This window comes from Schistocerca piceifrons, chromosome 1 (assembly GCF_021461385.2).
Source record: "Schistocerca piceifrons isolate TAMUIC-IGC-003096 chromosome 1, iqSchPice1.1, whole genome shotgun sequence".
Lineage (NCBI taxonomy): Eukaryota > Metazoa > Arthropoda > Insecta > Orthoptera > Acrididae > Schistocerca > Schistocerca piceifrons.
This window is the reverse complement of record NC_060138.1, coordinates 598,962,134-598,986,602: the sequence shown is the minus strand read 5'-3', so window position 1 is coordinate 598,986,602 and position 24,469 is coordinate 598,962,134. Positions and strand designations below refer to the sequence as shown.

At 38.7% G+C, this 24,469-nt stretch overlaps 1 protein-coding gene across 4 annotated transcripts in view; it reads right to left on the bottom strand.

Annotated features, from left to right (window-relative positions):
- The window catches only part of LOC124803419 (broad-complex core protein isoforms 1/2/3/4/5-like), a 335,956-nt gene that overhangs the window by 89,190 nt on the left and 222,297 nt on the right, over positions 1-24,469 (bottom strand). The window contains exon 6 of one of the 4 annotated variants that reach the window (XM_047264643.1): positions 20,993-21,219. The exons of 2 other annotated variants lie outside the window; for them this stretch is intronic. In XM_047264643.1, coding sequence (XP_047120599.1) covers positions 21,023-21,219 — 197 coding nt within the window. In that variant the 3' untranslated portion in view covers positions 20,993-21,022. Of the gene's footprint in view, positions 1-20,992; positions 21,220-21,510; positions 21,687-24,469 lie in introns of those variants that run through there. One more of the 4 variants, XM_047264665.1, reaches the window with a different exon arrangement.

Genomic DNA, 24,469 nt, shown 5'->3' with positions numbered 1-24,469 from the left:
AAGTGGAGTTATTGTTGTGGGTTAGTAGGTCTGATGTGGAGGAGGTGCTGATGCAGCCATCCTTGAGATGGAGGTCAACATTAAGGAAAATGGCTTGTTAGGTCAAGGAGGACCAGGGGAGGATAGTGCAATCTGGGCAGTTAGGAAGGATTCCTGTAGACGGCCATGAACAGATTAACATAGGATGGTGACATCTGGGTACCTACTGCTGTACCACAGATTTGTTTGTAGGAGATACATTTATAGGAGAAGTAATTCTGGGAGGCAGTATAATTGGTTATGGTGACCAGGAAGGTTGTAGGTTTAGGTTCTAGGTTTGGGGTCAGTGGGGCATTGGGAAAGGTGATGTTTGATATTGGCAAGGCCATGAGAACTGTGAATCTTAGTGAAGAGGCAGATGGCATCAACAGTGACAAGCAGCCTGCTGGGTGATAAAGAAAGAGGAACTGTGGAGATTTGGTGGAGGAAATGGTTGGCATCATTTATATAGGAGGAAGGTTACAGGTAATAGGCTGAAGGTGTTGGTCCCATGAGCAGAGATTTTCCCTGTGGGGGCACAGGATTCAGTGACAGTGTGACATACTGGGTGGTTGGGTTTATGAACTTTAGGAAAAATGTTGAAAGTAGAAGTGTGGGAAGTGGTGGGGGTGAGGGGGGAAAAATGGAGAGCGACGGAGAGAGGGGGGACGGGGGAGAGGAACGGAGAGAGGGGGAGGGGGAGGGAGGGAGAAGTGCGGTGAAAGGGAGACTCCAGGGAGAGGTCTGGGACGAATCTACAGATTTTAGGAGGGGCTGGAGATGCTGTTGGATTTTTGAATGGGGTCACTACTGTCAGGCTTGTAGGTGGACATATCTGACAGCTGGTGGAGTCCCTCTGCCAGGTGATCCCTACATTTCATAAACACAATGGTGGAGCCTTTGTCGGCGCATAGGGTTATAAGATGGCCATAAGTATGTGAGATGTGCTTGTGAGAATGTATGTGAGTTTTTTGTGTCTGAAGAAGGACTTTGGACAAAGGATGAAATTTTTTTCATAGTGACTCCATAATGTGGTAACTAGCTACCTATGGTTTCCATATTGTTATTCCATCCTGGACTTTCCACTGCTTGATCAATCCTTGCAATATAGATTCCAATCTGAACTCAAGATTTTGATGCTGTTCACTTTAGTTTTCTGCTGCTTTCTCTTTCTAATATTATGTGGGCCTTATTATCTTTAATAAGTAATATTAATTCTGGAACATTACAATGGATGCTCTTCCAGTTTATTAATATCACATTAAAATTTTTTATTTCCATTCTGCAAGGACAAAAGTTCTATGAGTATAGCACAACTGATCTATTTCAAATTTAGCAGGAAATTCATCATTGACCCTAAGGAGGGATTTCTGTAGCATGAAAAAGAAGTATTTCATCACTGACAATAGAGAGAGGTTTTTCTCAGCTAAAAAAGAACCATGCACATGAATTTTTATTTTATTTATTTTACTGCAACAATTTCACAAATATTACACATATTTGTAGCCTTTCAGATACATTTCTTCTTTGTTTGTCAATAATAATTAAGAAATAATGCATCCAAAAATTCCAATGCAATATGAGAAACCCCAGATAGTGGTAGTTTAGTAGCAGCACATAAAAAATAGATACTAATTTTACAAATTTCTGAAGCCACCAGTAAATCCAGTTACTGCAGTAAATCTGGTATAAAAATATATGAATGAGTATTAATAACAACCAATTTCTTTGATTGGTACAAAGTAACAACATGAAAACATGAAAGTAGAAGCTGAAAATAACATTTGTAGCAAAGATTAAAGGAATCTTACTCACCTAATAGAGGGAGGATCAGCATCAGTTTCGCAAATATATATCTCATCTGATGTAGTCCATTCTTGCATACTTTTCACTTCACGCACAATTTTTCTCTTGATTTGGAATATTGCCCACCTTATTCTCTTCTTTGTGATCTCTGGAGGTTTATTTTTCTAGTGCTCTTGTTCTGCGTAACAGCTGGAACAATTCTCTACCATTTCTTAAAGTTTCAGATTCCGTGTAGTTTTGTAGCTGCTCAATTGCATGACAATTCTTCCTACATTAACTGAATGTAGCGTCTCTGTACTCAGAATGTATTTCTATTAAAAAGAAGAGGTGGATGCTAAGGATTAACTCTCTTCTTAAACAAAAATAGTTTACAATACTCAGTTTTGAAGCTTGCAAATTATTTTTCTCCAATAATCTGCAGACAATAGAACACATCATCTTTGTCAGATCCGACTGCTGGGTGCCTTTAACCAGGGTACAACTGTCAGTTAAGCATAAAATTACAGTCAGTCTACAATAAAGTACTTATGTACATAATGAAATAGTGATATTGACACATCTGTACATTAAGAAGGCCTCAAGACACGGTAAGGGAAATAGTTCTGTTTATGCACCTGTTCACGAAAGTATCACATAAAAACAACTGCATGGATTTTTATGAAATTTTCACTGGTGCATTCAATGAAATTTTGAGTACTGTAAAATTTTTGTTTTATAATGATTGGTCTGCAAGAAGAAAAGTTACACTATTCTGAAACTGTTCCAAACAAATCCAAAACATTCCTTCACCTTTAAGAACAACATACAGCACTCTATGTTTGCTGTCTCTTTAAATGATATGTTAGTTTACCTGTGTGTAACTCTTCAAATGTATAAGCAAAAGTGTCAACTGAAATTATTTACTAAACCCGAATACCAGTGTCAGGGTTGCCACAAGTTTCCCCAAGTGAAATTCCCTGAATTTTGCTGATTTCCAGGCAAATTTTACCATTTTTTCCCTGACAAATTTTGACATCTCAAAGGTAAGTTAAGATGAAAGTTGACAGTCTGTCTTTGCAGATATGGTACAAGAAACAATAGTGCAAATAAAGAAATATGTAACAAAAACTTGCAAGCAGATGATGTTTATTGATATGAGCAAACATATATAAAGTACTAACCATCAACATCTTTTGTAATGAACTGTTTTAGATGGAGAAAGCAGGCCAAATGGTGTATGTTTTTCATTTCACTAAAACAAAACACATTTGGTGACAAAAATATGGATTTCCTTGGAGTCGCAACATAGATCTAAAATACTTTCACTCATTTCAGAAATGCCCCAGAAAAAAGTATGCCTCTTGAAAGAAGGGTATAAGGTAGAGAAGAATTGTGTAAACCAACACTGTAGGTTGGTTCTACTATGTTCATTATTGTCAGTTATTACTCACTATGTTATATCTATTATTTCACAGGTATTTTGTGATCTTTCTTTCAAGAAATCTAGGAGTACATAGTGTACAAACTGTCGGCGACTGACACAATTTTCTTCTTCTTATAGTCCACACTTTCCAACATATAAATTACTTTTGAAGTGCCAAAATGTACGAGAACAAATAAAATGCCACACAGTACAGTGTACTTGTGGCAAGACAGTTTCAATTCCTGATGGCGATGGCGCCCATGGCCTCTGGGATGCTGATGAGCACCGTAGTCCTGGGCCCGTGGATAACCTATGAAAATCTGCTGCTTTACGCCACACACAAACAGACCCGGCCTGCAGAGAGATCTGTGAGACCACATCTGACATGCAGGGTTTGCACATTAATGGGAACCAAATGGCTTCAGATCAGCAGGCACGATCCATTACAGATACCCGTGGAAACAGCCTACGATTTTGGGCTGTCGGGGAAATCCACTCATGTGGTCAGCTATTCATGAGCCACAGACAACATATTGATGAAATGAGACCACAGTGATCATTCCGTGCAACAGATAACTTGTTCAAATACTCTGAGAATCAATAATAATGAGGATAGGTAGCAACTCACCATAAAGACTACTGATGAGCCACAGACAGGCATGTAGAAAAGACAATTACACTCTCACAACTAAATTTTCAGCCATAGCTTTCATCAGAAAATGAGAGCACACACAGGTTCAGACGATCACTCACACACAACTCATGCACATGTGACTGCTGTCTCCAACTGCTGCATCTACAGTCTCTGAGAATCAGATCCAAACAAACCACTCCTCAATGCCTTCCTGTCTCTTGTCAGCAGCTGCTAGGCTAGTGGCAAGAAATGGTGGCAGCACTGACTGCAAGCTGAGGGGAGTGGCAGGAAGGAGAGAAGCAGCAGTAATGAGGCAGTAGGCAAGTGGCACATGAACTCAGCTGCACCCAGCCAATGGTGATGCATGACACATCAGTAAACAAACCATTTCATCTACTGATGCAAAAATGAGATTTTCCAGTCCCCCCCCAAATTTCCCTGACGTGTTTGAAATTCTGATATTCCCCGATTTCCAGAACCTGTGGCAACCCTGAGCATGCTCTTATTCCCATTAAACAGAACCTGTGGCAACCCTGAGTGTGTTCTTACTCCCATTAAACATTAAAAGTAACTTCCAGTCACGTGATTCTTACATTTTTTTTTGACAAATTCACATGGCTTTTTCCATATGACTCTCAACATGACTGCTGCAAACCTTTTGAAATAACATTCATTATCATTTCTCAATTCACCTTTATATTCCGCATGATAGGTGCACAAGTACAAACACCCCAAGCAAACTAACAAGGGGACATCAGAAGTGTAAATAATGGATTTTGACGGGTCACAGATATGTTGTAGAGGGACATGCCCTGAGTATGGGGCTATCCGCTTTTTTAACGATGGGCCTTGGTTTTTGAGAAAACTGATTTTGAAGTTCACTGTGAATTTTAATACGCATAACATTAGCATGGTGCAGCAGTTAAGGTATATAAACAACAGTGTAAATTGTGTGAAATTGTGTAGGCTTGGTCAAAATGAAAGCGGACTGTCCATGGGGACATCCCGTCCGAACTCTGTGTATTGTGACAGTGTATCGCCTTGGTCACCACCTTTTATTTCGCTATGGCGACATAATTTCATACTACACAGAGTTCGCACGGACTGTCCTCTGTGAACTATGAACATGTATCGCCATGGTCAAACAAACGGCAGTGACCTAGCTCCTAAACCTCTAGTTTACAATTATTTTCAATGTCCGTTGCTTGCAATGCGTTGTTAGCGCCGTGCGTGTTCGAAGCATACAGTGTAATGAACGACCCAAGTGTGTCCACAGAAGTGCAGTCAGAAGAAGATACATCAGAGGTAGAGGAGTTGAATGAACAATTGAGAGGCGAAATCACTAATGCCATCAAATACGCCGAAAGATGCTTCATGATTTAAATCTTCTAACAAATGCACCACCCAGCACAATCTCTGCTAATTCAATTGCAATTGGCAATGAGATATGTCTCACAATACAAGACCTGCTGGCCAAGAGACAAATCACCGATAGCGATGAATTAATAAACATCAACTAAGAAGACAAGGTGCACGAATATGAGGTGGTAAGTTTCCCTTTGTATAGTTGTTCCGCTTCTTGTGGATGAATCGCCATAATATAAAGCTATTTACTTTGCAGCATACAGGAGTAGAAGGAGTTGGTGATTTCGTCGTCAATGAATTCGCACATGAATCAGCAAATTATGTGCCTCTATTCTACAGAGAATGAGCAGTCGCTCTTGCAGTAGCTCATTCAAAATGGAGCCTAAAGAGTGTATAGTCCCAGGTGGTGTCTCTCAATTAAAACGTAAATCAATCCTATATCGATGGAAGAGGATGTGAAATGAGGTGGAACTTATGATAAATGCACACTATTGATCGTGAGACGTATGAACGATTTGTCAATGTGAGACACAATTTGGAACAGGTAAATCATATCAAAATACATGTCACATACATTGTAAGAAAGAGACTGGCTTGTGAAAATAATATATTTCTTCCACAAGCAGGTGACAGCTGGAACTTTACAGCAATGGGCGATGAATGCTGCTGCTGTTCCACTTTTATCTGATACCTTTCACTTCGTGGCCACTCGGCATGGGTCAAACGATTTAAACCAAAGCATAAAATCAGGCAAAGGAAGACTATGAAGTTCATCAGTTCTAACGAATGTGCAACAATGGAAGAAGTATTAGTAGCTGCGGAAGAATTCCGCACACAAACGAAAATATTTACTGGTAAATTTTAACCTTGACTACATAATCAACACCGATCAACCGGGCTGTCAATATCAATCAGCTTTCATGAGATCCCTCATCAAGAAAGGGGGCGAGAACCATTCTCATGCAGAGAAAAGATATAAAAAAGATAAGTCATTCGTACATAGCACAGTACACACTGCATCACGAAATGTGATACTGTAAGTTTTTTTATGTATGCAGGAACTGTCGGGAAAATTTGGCCCTCATGTTCAGAAAAGAGTAGATGAATTAACCCTCAAATTTAAAAATGTAACTGTGTCTTGCATGGAATTAGGGAAGTTCACAAAACTAGTGTACATACACTTTTTAAAATTTGTGATTCTTCCTTATGTGGGACAAGAAAAATTTCTGTACATGATTGATACATGGGGAGGGCAGACTGATATGACCGTATACGATCACATCTTTGTGGATGAGAGGAATGCATGCACCTGCACTGTAAAACTTATCCCACCAAAGTGTATTCCACTTTTTATTGTATATTGATGTATTGTGTATATTTTTAGTGACAGATTAAAATTTTCATGAAGAAAATTCAGAATGCTCCCGATTTGTTGAAGACCAACAGAGCAATTGTGTCCAGGGACGATTCCATAAAACTACACTCATTAATTTTGCATCAATTCAGGGCACCAGCTTTTTGGAATATGATAAAATATGCATGGTTCGCATCAAAGTTAACGGATGAAAGAGAAACCATTTTGAATGTAAATGAACAATGTTTTCTGGTATCGCTCTTAAAAACTCGGGGCCCCTGCAAGACAGTAGCTTTTATGAAGTGTGCTTGGTGCTGTAAAACACTGTGTTTCGGTTGCTTTTACGACAAATATCATCCAGATTTCTGTTGTAGCATAGCAAGTGGTGCAGGTGATAGCAAGTAAGATTTTGTAATAATGATGTCAAAATTAAATTACTACAGCAAAATTGAATATTTCTTAATAATTTCACACAATGTACACTGTCTGTCAATATTCTGTAAAATAAAATGGAAAAATGTCAGACTATTCTGATTAAAAAAAGCAAAAACACGGAAATGACACGAACATGGTACCTCCAGCATGGTAGCTGTAGACCTTAACTGCTGCGCCACGCTGACTTGGTTGGAACACGGCTAATGTTATGCGTATACCGCATACGGTGAACTTCAAAATAAATTTTCTTGAAAACTAAGGCCCGTCGCTAAAAAAGCGGGTAACTTCATACTCGGGGCACGTCCCTCTACAACATATCCAAGACCCATCAAAATCCGTTATTCACACTTCCGATGGTCCCCTTGTATGTCACAAGCACAGTTAGCTAATTATATGCTGAATCTTATCAAAATTAAAAGTTGAGAACAAAAGTGAGAGGAATCAGATAAATGGTTGTCAACTTGGTGCAATATGCTACTTGAGAGCTGTAGTAGTTAACTTTTTTACAGTGAGGGCACAGCATCATGAAGAACCATAGAGAAAGTTAACATATACAAGACGCAGAGTATAGGACAACTACTACATTGTTAATACTCGGTATATGACAATGCAGAGTCTACTAAGTCCAATTTTCACAGTTTCAACTGAAGACCATATTTGTAATACCCAGACACTATTTCAGTGGTAGAAGAAGGGCGGCAGAAATGCTCCAGCCCACAGCTGAATTAGGAAGTGTTAACATGCCGCATGTCCATTTAACACTGCCTACATTGGTCATGGGCTGGAACAGGACTGCCACCCTTCTTCCACCAATAGATCAGTGTCTGAGTACTACTAATACGTAAAGCAGATATCATGGAATTTGGATTTACACTCTTTACATCTCACATATGAATATAATCTCCCAAAAGAAAGCAATGAAATGAAATAAATGGGTACAGCAATGACTTGCTTGCAGAGCCAAATACTGATCACAGGTAATGACAGCTTGAATGTTATGATTTGTTTACCACGGTGTAACTGATGTTGCAGTCTTCTCTCCCCTCCCCTGTGTCTTCAATTCAGGATAGACGGGACTAACAAATGCTTCTACTGTGCAACACTTCAGCATTAGTTTCATTTCCCTTTCCTGATGATAAAATAATAATCTATGTACAACTAGTTGAAAATGATCCTCCACATCCTTATAAAGAATTGGTATGAAAAAGTTTTATAAACAAGTAACTATAATGCAATTAATAACTTTCATCAAAGTATATCCAGATGAAACAACTCCCTGTTCTCACAGCTCTCTTACACAGTTTGTGGATCCTAACTGCATTACTTAACATGTACTGCCATTGACAGTTCACCACATGCTTTCGCAGTAATCAAGATTAGTAAAAATATTTCTTTCACATTAAATGTGACCTTCCAGTTAAGTGACAGAAGATCTGTAGTCTATCAATAATCCATTTATAGGCATGTTTTCCACGTGTAGTCAATTTCCTGTACAACTTATGCATTACACTTAGCATCTGAATGACACGGCAAAATTCAATTGGAGAATATTAAAATGGCAAATACACTGTTAACGCAAGTAATTACTAAAATACAACAATACATTTCTTAATCTCTATGTCTGCTGTCAAACATTATGGATACTCAGCATTCATGAGTTTAAATTAGATATTTAAGATGCAAGAATGCTTGTCATGATTGATAAACATTAAGCATTCACTTAATAGCCTGTGTCTCTAGTATTGTGGCCTAATAAAAAATAGCTTGCCAATTTATGTCACCTACAAGCTTTTTCTTTCCAAAGACGTATCTGAGGGTATAGTATAATAGCTCAGCTTTCACATTGTGCTGCTCGCTTCAGTATTTCAATATTGAATGGCAGACAAAGAAATCATCTCCATTATAAAATGATTTTCAGATGAGATCACTAATTTTTTCTTGTTTCATGGGGAAGGATATGTTCTAGCAAAAACTGCAATGAAATTCTGAAGAATATTTGTATTTTATTGCGAGTAATTTTCACCTTTCAATTAGTCTAATCTTTATGTTAAATGAATAACACAGATACAAATGAAAACCAAGCAAAAAGTTAGATAGCTTTACAATAATGCACATTTAACCAACAATTAATTTGAAATAATTATCCAGTACTTTATTTAAAGTATTTGATTACAAATTTGGTATAAAATAAATACATGTACTATAATAATATAAAATATTGTGCAACAATAAATTTTAAACATACTATGTTGTTAAAAACTATTAAAACATGAAGCAAACAAGTTTTGATTCAAATGTAATAACATGTAACACTACAGCAAACTGAAAACTACAATTACTTTTGCATAAAAAATTCTATCAAGTGAATCACAATGTACCTCACTGAACATACTAAAAAACACACGACAAATTATAAATTTTGCAGCAAAGTTCTTGTAGAACATAAATACTTCAGTATTAACAGAGACCACTCAACAAAAAGCAGAAGCATTGTTGGTAAGTCACACACAGAAGGGAGAAAATTTACTAGATTTCAGATTTTATCTGCACACACACACACACACACACACATATATATACATGATGCCAGCTAGACTGACAGTCCAAACGCTCCTTTGTGGTAGGTGGACTAATAGTGTTGGAGTTGGTGTCAGGTGTGGTGGCTGGAGGGAGAGGGAGGCAGGGAGACAGGCATAGTAGCTCTGGTTCATTGATGATATCTTCATGGTCTGGACTCAGGGCCAAGATAGTCTATCCACTTTCCTTCAAAACCGCAACACCTCTTCTACCATCCACTTCACATGGTCCTCCTCTGCCACCCTCCTGGACATTGACTTCCATTTCTCTGATTGTTCCACCCATACCACTGTTCACATTAAATCCAGTGACCAAAAACATTATCCTAATTTTGACAGTACAGCCAAGGCCGCCTTGGACGATATATCTTCTGTGATGAAAACTCCCTTACCCAATGTGGTGAAGATCTCTCAATCACAGACAGGCAATACTCTCAAACCTAGCCCACAAACAGATTTCTCGTACCATGTCATCACACAGCCCCATTCATCCCATCATCTCCAAGAACAAGCTACAAATGAGCACCCTCCTCGTCAATGGGTGCTGATGGCCACGCAGTTGAGTGCCCCACAAACCAAACATCATCATCATCATCATCACCCCTCGTCACCCAACATCGACCCAGACTGGAACAACTGAACCATACCCTTCAGCACAGCCTTATCTCCCACCCTCTCCTGAAATGAGGAACATCCTACCCAACATGTTTCCCATCCCTCCTAAAGTGGTGTTCTGTCACCCACCCAACATGATTCCTGAGGCAGAACAAGGTACAAGACCTGCCCAATCCACTCACCCAGCACCTACTACAGTCCTGTCACAGGCTTATCCTACCACCATCAGCGGCTGGGACACGTGTCAAAGAAGTTATGTCATATAGTCTACCAACTCTGCTGCAAACAATGCACAGCCTTTTATGTTGGTATGACTACCAGCCACAGATGTCCACCAAAATGAATGGCCACTGCCAACTTGTTGTCGAGAACAAAGTTGACCAGCCAGTGGTGTAACATGCAACCGAGCACAATGTGCTCAATTTCAATTGCTGCTTCACAACCCAAGCCATCTGGTTCCCTCCCACCACCACCAGCTTCTCTGAACTACAAAGATGGTGGATACACAGTCTGCTCCTGTAAGCGTCCTGGCCTCGTATCTCATGTAACCCACTGTCCCTGCTCCCTCCACTCAACAGCTTCCCCTTCCTCCATCCTGTCACCACCTCCCATTCAAAATTCTCATGTTGCCTTCAGTGTGTACTGTTTCCCACCAGCTGCTACCATCATGCCAGCCCATATACCTCCCACCCCTCCCTCCTGCATTTCTAGCCAGCAAACTGACTGCCTCCCTCTGAACCACTAGCTACCCACTGCCAGTCCTTCCTTCACCCTCCACCCACCATGCCTGACACTACCGCAACACAACTAGTCCACCTGCCACATAAGAGCATTGGCACCATCTGTGTAGCTGGCACCATGTAGTGGCATACACATGTGTATTTTATTCTAGCTCATCAAAGGATAAAACCCAATAGCTAGCAAGTTTTCTTCCTTCTGTGTTTGCCTATTGGCAACTCGATGCTTCTGCTATTCGGTGAGTGGCCTCCTTTAATGCTAATGTATTTACAGACGACCAAGTTATAACAGAAATATACTATTATTGGCACTGGACTGTCATTTCCAGGTTACATGCCTTCTATGAAGCAGTGTATGTTATCTTTTAGTTGACATAAGTAGTACAGATTCACAATATGTACTTATCATACACATTTTCTTATTTTTATAAGATAGAGGGATGTAACAGTGCAACATTCTCACTGCAAATTACAAATACACTCTTTTACCTATGCCAAGGCACTGATCAACAGTTTGGAATAAAGAATTTCAATTAGGAAAAGCCTACTGAATGAGATTATGTTGCAACAATAACCTCTAAATTTGTGATTCTACAAAACTGACACTTTTCTTTCTTTCTGTCAGTATTTGAACTGTGCCAAATATGTATATATACAGGAGAACTCCAATTATCTGATCCACAGCTATCCAGGCCACCAATTATCCAGATTAGAGAAAAAAGAAAACTATACTATATGACTAAAAGTGTTGATTTTGTCTGATAGTTAATATAAAAACAGCATCAGTTTAAAACCAATCCACAGCAAATGTATTAAAAGACAAAATCTTCCAGTGAACAGTGAACACAGTACATGCATTGTTGTGTTTCTAGTACCCCGTCATTCTGTGCAACCTACATAGAGTATACATTGATTTGTCACTATAAATTTCATCTTTTGTGTCTTGTTTTGTCTTGTGTGTTTTAATGTACTATGCAGCATATGTCTTCTAAAAGGAAACATGTTGTCTTACCTAAGGCAGAGAAAATAAAAGCCCTTGAACAATTATACAAAAGCATGAGTAGTTAGCAGTTAGCTGAGATATTTAGTGTGGAAACATCAACAGCTTCAGACATAAAAAAGTCCTCTTTTAAACTTGTGTGTCTTCCTTGAGCATGACAATGGGAGTTCATCAAGAAAAGCAATGAAAACATCAAAAAACAAAGAGTGTGAACAGGTTACATTCAAGTGGTTTTTGCAGCAGCAAGCATTGGGAAACCCTCTTTTAAGACTAACTGTTCATGAAGAAGCAAAATTTTTAGCCAGGAAGAGCAGCAGTTTTTTTCATTTAAAGCAGTGAATGGTTAGCTCTGGAATTACAAGGCAAGAAACTTTATTCGTGAGTTGGATTTAAGTGGTAAAAAACTATAAGTTGACCCAGAGACAGTAAAAACATTTTATTGAAAAATTCAAAATTGAAGAAGAATTATTTGGAAGACACTGCCGGAAAGAACTTTACCTTCTAAAAGAAAAACTAATGTTCTTGGGTATAAGGTTAGTAAAGACCATGTTACCCTGTTGAATTATGCTAACTCTTTGGGGAACATAAAAAATACCCTTTCCATTGATGAGAAAATCAAAAACCCCAGGCTTTCAAAAATGTTAAAAACCTTCCATCTTTTACAAGAATCAACCAAAGGCCTGGGTGACTACTACATTGTTTTGCGAATGGTAGGATTCAATCTTCATAGCTAAGAAGACAGTAATGTGATGTTAATTCAGGACAATGCACCCACCCACCAAACAGAAAGGCTTATTGACAAAGAAGATGGACATTTCAAAACACTCTTCCTGCTGCCGAGCATAACAACTTTGTTGTAGCCAATGGAGTATAGGTTACCTAAACTATAAAGCGACATTACAAAGACAACTGTTGAAGGAACTTCTGACAGAACATGGAAATCAAGAAGACATTATGGCTCATCACCAAAAACTGAATCTAAGGGATTGCTGTTGCATAGCACTTGAAGCGCAGAATTAGGTGTAGACAGTTACATTAAAAAGATCTTGGAGTAAACTGAAAGGCATTTCAGTCAAGGATGATGTATAGAAAGATGAAGATGAGAAGAAGAAATGTGAAAAGGAAGAGTAAGAGCAAGAAGTGGCAGAGGACAAGGTATTACTTGGGGACATAAGAAAGATCCCCTGGATGTCCCAAATGCAGTACAGAGGATACTGGTGAGTGGCTTGTTTGTAATTCTTTAGACAGTCTCAGTCATGAAATCATTCAAAGTGTGATAGAACGTAAAAGTATTGTGAAAATGAAAGTTTCTACTCACCATATAGTGGAGACACTGAGTCACAGATGGGCACAACAAAAATACTGTCACAAATAATAGCTTTCGGCCAGTAAGGCTTTCATCAAAATTAGATGATACACACATGCAGTCTCAGGCAACTGAGGCCGTGAGCAGCAGCGCCGGTGCATGATGGGAGGGGCAACTGGGTGGGGAATAAGGAGGAGGCTGGGGTGGGGAGGGGGAGGGATAGTAGGGTAGGCATGGCAGACAGTGACATTGGGAAGCTCCCCAACAGCACGTCACTGTCTGCCATGCCTACCCTACTATCCTTCCCCCTCCCCACTCAGCCTCCTCCTTACCCCCAGTCCGTCACCACTCCCATCATGCACTGGTGCTGCTGCTCGCAGTGTGGCCTCAGTTGCCTGAGACTGCAGTCGTGTGTCTGAGCTGTGTTTGTGTGTGTGTGTGTGTGTGTGTGTGTGTGTGTGTGTGTGTGTGTTTGCTGTCTAATTCTGACAAAGGCATTCTTGGTCGAAAGCTATTATTTGTGAGAGTTTTTTATTGTGCCTATCTGCGACTCAGCATCTCTGCTATATGGTGAACAGCAAATTTCCTTTTCACAATATTGTTATATTCAATCCTGGATTTTCCACTGAAAGTGTGAGAGAAGAAAGTGATGGCCAGGAGGGTGACATTGTCACTGAACCAGATGGAGGACCATCAACTAGTGAGGCATATGCTGTCCTGACTCTGCTCCTGGCATGGATGGAGCATCAGCCTGAGTATGACCATTTATGGCTTTAAGTTAAAAGAACAATTTCACTAGCAGCAACCACCTTGAAAATACAGTCCTGAATTTGTAAATCTGTAATTACAAGAGGAGTATGTATTTGAAAGATCTCGTTCATCAATCAGCGTTTTCACAATATAGTTAAACAAGCTAAGAAAACAAAGTTCCATGAAAAAAGGAATAAATTAATAGAGAACATGGATCCATCAACTGTGTTGCTTCAGTTTGTTTGTAAAGTAAAACTGAAACTCATGGTGACATCTATACGTGATAAACTTAGAACCATTACATAACCGATAAACTCCTGGGTTCATCTTCAATTCACTGAGAACAAGACACAACTACTAATTTAACACCGCGAAATGCTTAATGGTATGCATATGTGGTCGTGCAGAATGAAAAATGTATGATCTTAAGTTTTCCAGAAGAATAAACTGTTTGTATTGCTCTCAAGTGTCAAGCTGAGTGCACTCATTTACGAAACAATGCACCTGGCTGGACACTCAAGAGCGGAACAAACAATGAAAAGTATGCTGAGGAAATAACTGCATGGCACTGATACAAGCCAAATTAAATACAATACAAAATATAGACCCCTTCAGCCTGCTATGGAAAAGAAACTACGATATACTGATCAACAACAAGTGCATCATTTTCGAAAACATTCTTTCAGTGCAAAAAGGGGATTTTCTTGAAAGACACTGTCATCCATTGGTGAGTCATGACCGATTTAAATAAAGAGATACTCATTGCCAAGTGCAAATATTTACGTAAGTATTCAGTGTTGCATGTGTATTGTTATACCTCTGCAGTCGGAAATTCAGAAAAACTATATTTTGAAACTTTTCTATGTGCAGAACAACACACATGTGAACATTACACAGAATACTAATGTAAATATTTGCATTAGGCAACGAAAATAATTTCTCCAGACGCATCATGCTATGTGTGAAAAAATACCTGGCTGGTGCAGTATTTAATGATTTAAGTCATGCATGATACAGTTGCAGGCTTGCCAAGAACATCGTTTGTGGTGAATGAAATTAAGACGATTCACGATGCTTTGCCTGTGGTGGAGTGACAAAATGATAAACGTGAAATGGCAGTGAGATACAGCCCTTCCAAGCCTCCAATATAACAATCTAAAATATATGAGTGAAGAAGTAATGACAATTATGATGAGTTCTTGTTTTAGAGTGACAACGATTAAATGATTCTAACTAAAGAGATGACAGTATATGAAGAACTTCATTCTGCATCAGTGATGGAAGTTTTTTTTGGCTAGTGACAGCAGCCTAGTTATAACTCAAAGAATATGTGCCTTTTCAAGTTGGTGAACAACACAACTGTAAAGAACTTTTTGACAGTAGATTAAAGCTCTTTACTACCTCCAACTTTATTCATCAGATCAAAAGCCCAACAGTTGTGGTTTCTCATTTAAAGCACTACAGCAAATTCAGGACGTAATCACAACAAAGTTTTGCAAAATATTTCAAGAATTTCTTCACTACAGGAAAATATAAGTCGAAGGGTCACACAGTCAAATGTAAGAGTCATGAATGAACATTATTCAAAAGATAAATGATAATGTTTGAAAACTAACACCATTTCAACATTTTAGGATCACATGTCATAGAAGTGTCTGAAAGGTACTGGGCAATGATAAGCTCACAGTTTATTGACATAGTGTTATGTTTCTGGTATCTTTTAGTTTTGGTTGAAAAACATCTTTTTGGCATTAACCATATGATTTCGGCTTCAGCTATCTCTAAGATACATGATACAACAGCAATTCATGCTTTTTTTTTACACAGGACTGCTTAAAAAATATGGAAGATATCACTAGAACTTATGCTGACTCTACATCTTCTACACTGCACTTCAGCTACTGAATAAAACAATTAAAATGGGATCTGCCATTTGCAAGGTTATGAGAAAGCCCATACCATCACACTTACTAAGGTTGTAATCAATGCCACAGGTAAAAACATGTACTTAAACTACTGATTACCATCAGAGAAATAAAAAGCATTCTGAATAATCATTTATATATTTCAGGGGTGTCTTAATAAATGGTGAATCCTAAATGAAGAGATTTACCAAAGAAAACAAATATGCACAATTTTGAAATTGTTTGTATGCTGTTTCAACTCATAAATGATGGCAAGTAAACTGACAAAAAGTCTCCTGCAAAAGGCGTTCAGTCAGAATATAGCTCACAGAACATGCAAATAACATAGTGGTGTTCACAATGTTGTGCAAAAAATGGAATAATATTACCACACAAGTCCCTAAAGGTTCAATATATTCTGATCACTACATTTGTGTGTCTTTTCGAAACTGATGTGAGGTCACATCCACTGAATGAAAATAAAATTAATAGGCAAAGAAAACTCTGCGTGATAATTCCCAGTATGATATGTTTTACAGTGGTTATGTTTCTTGTCCAGAAAGATTTCTAATAGCCACAAAAACATTGCATCAGATGGTGACAGTTTAATCTTTAGAATAATAAGGTGAAAGTGTTAAATCCGACTTTAAAGCACTGACTGTAATGAATTTGTTTATTACTAAATTTTTATGGCATTAGTTACTGTAGCCTTACTGAACATACCTTTTACAGAAATCTGAGATAAGCTTATTACTTAATAGAAAATTTTACTAGTTCAGGTTCTAAGTGGGGCTTTCAACGTAATTTTACTACACAATTTGTATTATGGAAAGAGGGGGAAAAGAAAAATAAATCAGTGGAGTAAAACTGGCTCCCACCATTTTTAAATTCAGGAACTGCTATAAAAATATCTATAAAGAGTTGCATTGTCATTATGGAGAACTCTGCTTCTGCAAAATATATATCTATATAAAGTTTCAATCATTCAATATAAAGCTATACAAATAGGAGAACTCTCCTTCTTAATGAGTACAGCAAGAGCATACTTAACTTCTGTACAGCAAATCATGTAGTACTTTATCTGGTGTGTGTGTGTGTGTGTGTGTGTGTGTGTATGTAAAAATATATAAAATCAAATCTTGTACTGCTGTACACCTACACACTCTGCAAATATGACATACTAAAAATAATGTAGAAATGTCTAAATTTTTATTTTTTTAAATGCTTAAGATTTTCAGTAATACTGCCTAGCCATGTCATTGCTATTATTATTATCAGAAAAATCTAATATCTCCCACAGACCTGAGACATTTGTCATGTTCTTACGATCCATCTACTACTTGAAGATTCCAGATAAATGTGTAGTTCATCTTTGTTACACAAGTGTAACATACACAGATGAGTCAAAAAAGTACACAGAACTTACAGCACCATCTCAGACTGGACTAAAAATGACCTGATGTGTTGTCTGTATACGGGGAACTTAACAGTCCATTATTCTGCTGAACACATTCCTTCAGAGAAGGACGGGGCTGTCTAGCAGATCTGTGCTTGTCATACATGTGGGCGTTCAAACTGTTCTTATTTTTAAAAACACCTCCACAAAACTGGCAATGAAATGGGCCACAAGCCTTGCCATGGATATTTGCCACATGTGATGCCAGAGATGATTTCTTATTAAATATTTTTTCACATTTTGTGCAAGGAAATTTCTCTGGTTGAATACTGGAACCCATATCTGGAAAGGAAAATAAAGGATGAAATAAATTTTCTGATTTTGAAAGCGACACTTCCATAGGTAACAGTGAAATAATTGTATCACTGTTTATATAGGCTTGTTATCAAACTATACTCCATTATTCACTGACTTCTTGTGGTAAAATTAGTTCAGTAAAAGCAATTTATTGGAAACAAATACAATCTGCCTCACTTACACTGATTAACATAACAATCTGATAATTAATTGTGAAATAATTTATTATGTTTGAGGACACAGGCAGACTCTGGCGCACTGAAGTCAAAGCCATGAGAATTAAGTCTCTCTATAATACTGCATTGATTATATGTGATGGGTCAAAACTGTGTGCCACAATGGGATTCAAACTTGGATCCCTGCCTTTTGTGGGCAGTGAGTAGCCAATTATACTGAGCATGCCTCATTGGTTGAGTCAAAGCTTTAACTTCTTACAGGCTGTTACCATTTCCTTTCGATCTCTGCTGTGGCTCTCCCACAGTGTTGCGTGACTATTAGCTGGTGAGAGAAAGGATATAACAGGGAGGATACAGATACATCAAAACTCATTGCTATATCAGTTCTCTCAAAGGTGTTTGTCTTATGGCACCATGGGAGAGCCTCTGCAGAGATCAAAGGTAAAACTGTGACATGATGGAGCTTTGAGCTTACCCATGAGAGAAGCCCGAATGGTGTTGATTAGTGGTGTGGACTGCCAACAGGTACCTATGTTAAAATCCCAGTCCAGTACAAAGTTCAAACTTGCCACATATAATCTGTTCCTTTTTAGTAACATTTAACAATCTCATTCACAACACTTGTTCTCTCTCTCTCTCATGCACACACTCTGTGACTGTGATGGTGTTGGTGGTTTGGTGGTGGTGGTGGGGGGTGGGTGGGTGGGGGGGGGGGGTGGGGGGGGGGGGGAGAGTGCTTGAAGAACCAAAGCCTCTAACAAGCACACCAACTTTTTAGATCACTTCATACCTGTTAATGATTCGCTTCAATTACATTGATTCTCAACCGATGTTGTATGCAGTCGAGTTACAAACCTTGGCAAATGACGATCAGCCCTAATGTAAATTGTGAAGAGGTCTACTAAAATCAACAGTCTCAATCTATTCCCAGTGGCAAACCGCACAGACTAATACGTTGTGTAGCCAGTCAGAGCACTAGAATTTATCATATGGTCTAACCAATATAGTACCTGCAATAATCATAATATTGAGGCTTTTGAAGTATCTCAAAAAGAAACCTGATTTTGATACTGAAAATGTCACAACATAAAAATAGTTAAAATGAAGATTTGCTAATCAATAAGTTTGTTATTGCACATTTTATTTTTTATGTTTTCTTCTTACGACCATTCCCACAGGTGCTTCCAATTATATACATAAGTACCCCCATTTCTCACAAAGACCACAATTTTTTGATTGTATGTTTGTTATCTTTAACATATGTTGACACTAGTTACTGCAGGTAAGACAGAGAAATTAAGTATTACAAAATTGGATATTATGAAATAGTGAAAACTAATAGAAAGACTTGCTCGTACAGGGTGCGGCACTTAAATCTGGCCAAACTTCAACTTGAATTTCCCACCATGTTGTAGTTCCACCAGAGGTTGTGATTGGCATTCTTGAAAGCCATAGGTGCGTAGTACACAGTCAGAACCTCAAAATGGCTGAGATGTTATGGACAAGTGTGAAGTACAACCGAAGAACCGCAATTATTGAAAGTCTTCATGTGCAGCGTTCACCCACTGAAATAGTTCGATTCTTCAGGTACCCGAGATCAACTGTTTATGATCTTGTGGTCAAGCATAATGGTTCGGAGATGTCTGGGGGAGGTTCTGCTAACCCAGTGAGGAAAACTCATTCAAGGAAACACGTCTCACAAACAGTGGCAGTCATCGAAATGTCTCAGGCTCTGATTTTGGAGGACCAGTATCAAACGTCAGTGAGCAAACAATGTGTCAGATGGCAGAGGAGGACCTCATATGAGCCATTTAGACCGAAACTGGCTCTCGGATAACACTGACATGTTCTGGTCAAAGGAGTTCAGGCCCCCGAATACCCCAAATTTGAACACCGTTGACTACTATGTTTGGTGCATAGTCGAAAGAGTTACCAATAAGATGAGGCACCCTAATGTCACATATCTACACACTGCTATCAAAGCAGCATTCACGAGTATGAACAGCACTATTTTAAGGAGTCCATGCAATCGTTTCAGGCCAAGATTGGAGGTAGTCATTGCGGCTGAAGGGAGTTACAGTGAGTAATGTTACTCTTGAAAGATACTACTACTTATATTGAACAGATTTTCAGTTTCACTTGTATTTTGTTTTAATAAATTTGTTTCTAAAAAAATGTTTCGTTTGTCTGGATTTAAGTGCTGCACCATGTACAGCATAATGTATAGCTCAATAGCTTGCCAGGTGAGCCAGACCCGGACTGAATCCATGTGGTGTATTAACAACTGTGGGCTCTCACACCAGTCAGCCTTAGTGTGCTTGACCTGTTTTCCATGCCCAATTAGGTAAATGTTGGGCTGGAGCTCAAATTCCACCTCAGCAAATATGAAATCCAAACAGTTAAAATAAGTTTGCACAATTCAAAGGAAAAAAAGATGGCACACATAGCTTCCCTCTCTTAGGTTAAAATGATGACTGGTGTAGGGAAGGGCATATGACAACAAAGTTAAATAATAAAATAAACTTTGCTAAATACAAAGTGAAAATAAACAGAGATGAAAAGTTAAGGTAACACTGAGAAGTTTATTGCATCAACAACTACCATTTTAAAATTTCTGAGTCAATTTGTGAGAAATTGCTATCACAACAGTAACTGTGCCCTTAGAAATCTTTGCCATTAAGAGTATGTAACTTCCAATAAAATTAATATTAATGACAATGCAAAAAAGTCCTTTGAAATTGTTTCATAAAATGTTCAAGTTGCACATGTTCAATTCACATTTTTACCTATCTGTGACACATCATACTTTGCATCTACAGCACTAAGCAGATACGTGAATACAATAACTCATATCAAATATATCATTCACTATATGATGCCAAAAATCTAAAGCAAATGTACCTTTTGCAAAATCCACATACATGTTAAATAAATATCCAGAAGTATATATTAATGAGTTTATTTGACAGAACTCCGTGTAAGGATATCTCTTCACGATCTGTATTTTAGCTATCATCCTGAGTGACTTAAATATCAACAGGTTATGGTGTCATCTGTCTTACTAAATTATTAAAAACAGGTTTATGAATACCAATCCTACTTGACTAGAAAGTTGATAAGACACATTAGCAATGTCAGGTACTGTGAATTTCCCAGGTATATTAATCTTTACAAAATTTACATTGTGCTCTTTAATTGGAAGCAGTATTATATCGATGATATATGTGCATATGGACACGAAGTGTATTTCTATTCTTGACACGGCGACCACATACTGTGCAAAGAAATGGTCCACGATCTGCTCCATGTGCATTCTTCACATGGACTGTCAAGTTGAATTTATTACAAAAACTACGGTGGCACAGTGCGCAGTCCAGTCTTCCTGATTCTGGAACGTAATGGATTCATTGCAGTCTTCAACTCCAAAGCCATAAGACAAAATGTGGTGAAAAAGAAAACAAGGTTATACATCATGAAATAATTAAATTCGGAAATTTAAGTCATTTTCACAGTGTTCCTGAATTAAGAGATATGTTACAACAATTTACACAGCAATAAATTTTTTAAAAATGCAGCACAATTTTTAATTGTGCTTATTGTATTGAAGCAATTCTGCATTTTACTATAATAACCACACAAAGTAAGCAACACATAGGGAGATACTAACTACTAAAAGGCAGAAGTAAATGGTATAACTCCATTTTAGCCCTTAGAAATGGCTGTGAAACCCTGTGTGGAGGTTTTGTTTGTTGTAAAACAACAGTTGCTGCTGCCAGGTATTATTTTCCAATATTCACTTTTGGCACTTTGGAAATAAGTCCAATTATCAAGTGTGTTTTTCATCAAACATCAAACCTAAAAAAAGTCATAAAACTTCAAAAACATCCTTAATAATGGGAATTATCTGCTTGCCTCCTGGCCAACAATGCCATATGATCATTTCATTTAATTTCATCTGCTTATAAACAGAAAATGTTATAATAGAACAAAGAAAACCATTGTATTACTATGTTGAGTCCATGTGTTAGAAGAGTTGTGTCAGAGACTGTACAGAATGTGCCAACTATGCATCATATCAAATGAAACTTCCATAAAATAATGAAATGATAAGATGACAGATTATTATATCATTAAAAACTCTTTAACAATTCACAAAAATGTTGTTAATAAAGGCAAATCCATATTTTCACTTCCCATCACACTTCATGATGAATAACTATTCTTTGGCATTATGCTACCTAAGGATTTGAGGAGGTAATGGATGCCGCACTCGATTTATGGAAAGAGGTCACTGTGACAGGGTTTCTAATTGAACACATCTGACAGCTGGCAGAGTTCCTCCTCAAATCCTTAGGTCCATCCCGAAACCTCTGTCCTGAGTCTCTCTCTCTCTCTCTCTCCTTCTTCGCTCCCACCTCTCCTCGCACCCCTACCTCTATGTGCTTTTTAAAGCTATTAAAATGAACACCCAGAATGCCCCATTGTGGTTGGTTAATGCGTCCCCAAAGAGAGAATCTCTGCTCTCATGAATGAACATCTACCTTCAGGCCATTTCATGTAACCTGCCATCCTATTATAAAAGCCACCAACCATTTCCTCCACTGACTCTTCACCGTTCCTGTTCCTTTACCACTCATCACACAGCTCATCAATGTTGATGGCACCTCCCTCTACACTAACATTCCTGAAGACCATGGTGTCACCGCTACTGAACACTGCCTTTCCCAACACCCAACTGACTCCATACCTTTAACCTAAACCACAACCTTCCTGGTCACCGTGAGCAGCTATACCACCACCCGCAATTACTTTTTCTGTGAAAGCATCACCTATAAACAAATATGTGTTACAGCGATAGGCATCTACATGGCACCACCTTATGCCAACCCACTCATTGGCCATCTGCAGAAATCCCTCCTAATCACTCAGAATCACAAACCATCCCCTGGTTCAGATTTAGTGATGTCATCTTTGTGATCTGGACTGAGGGTGAAGACACTCTCTTCACATTCCTCCACATTCTCTACCACTTGCTTCACTGGATGGTCCTCAATCCAACAAGCCACCTTCCTCAATGTCGACCTCTACTTCAAGGATGGTTACATTAGGCCTTCACACCAAACCTACCAACCACCAACAATACTTCCATTTTGACAGCTGCCACCCATTTTGCACAAAGTTGTATCATACATTTGGCCACCTGTAGTCACCTGGAGTGACAAGCAGCCCCTCTTCGAATATGACGAGTTTCTCACTTGGGCCTTTGCAGACTGAAATTACTGCCCCACCCCTGTCCAGAAAGAGATCTCCCATGTCTTGTCTCATCATTCACCTATAATTCTCCATATACCCACTGTCTGGCCACAAAGGAGCACTACTCTCATGACTCAGAACCATCTAAGTCTGGAGCAACTGAGTCACATTCTATACCATGGCTTCAACTACTTGTCATTGTGCCCTGCAATGAGAAATGTCCTCCCCACCCCTCCCACAGTTGTATTCTGCTGCCCACCCAACCTACACAATATCCTTGTCCATACCTACTTCTCCCCTACTCCGAACCCCTTGTCTTGTGGCTCATATCCTTGCAATAGACCTAGATGCAAGACCTTCCCCATAAATCCTACCACTACCTACTCCAGTGCTGTGACATGTTTCTCATATCCCATCAAAGGCATGACCATGTGTTAAATATGCCATGTGACTTACCAAGTAAGCTCCAGCCACTGAGCCATTTTCTACATGGACATGACCAACTAACAAGCTGTCAGTCAGTCAGTTATCATCAAACTGTGGCCATCTCTACAACATATCCTTTGATTTCATAGCCCAAACAGATCTCAATCTTTGCTAGTCTGTGTCTTCCAACTGTCTAGTACCTATTCCCTTCTCTGCTCTCACTGCAGCACTACACACACCTTCTATCATGCCAGTCTTCTCCCATTCTCAATTTGCCCTCCTCCTCCCCCAATTAAAATCAAATTTAAATCAGTCAACTGAGTGGCAGTCTGAAGGAAGATTCTCATACATCATCATCATCATTTATTGCCTTATCGGGCCTTTAAGGCCTACAGCAAGAAGAACAAAAGGAAAAGTAAAGACAAAAAGACTTACAAAAGTACTCTATACAGTAGTAAAAGTTACATATGTACATTACAGCTTAAAGAAAAACGAAAAAATAAACAGGGCATTCAATCAAAGGTTTAAAAGCAAGAGGGATACATTACAGAAACAAAAAAACAAAAAAAAAACACACACGCAGTGTCTGTCAATTACACGAGAGGAGGGAGCTGTTGCAGATGGCAGTCCATCTCATCCGGTCGTTGGCGTCCTCCTCCACGGCTGCTGGTTCCACTTCTTTTAGGATCGTTGTTATCCTATCCTTCCATCGAGTTCTTGGGCGTCCTCTAGGGCGTTTTCCTGTGGGTTGAGAGTGGAGGACTCTGTTTGGAAGGGATCCGTCTGCCCGTAGGATGTGGCCAAACCATTGGAGTCTCTTCTGCGCCAATATTCGTCCAATGTGTGGCTTTCCATACCGCTGGTATAAATCTTCTTTTTTTCTTCGTTCCCATTTACCTTCCATGGCATTGTAGATGGGTCCATATATCTTCCGAAGTACCTTCCTTTCAAATGCACAT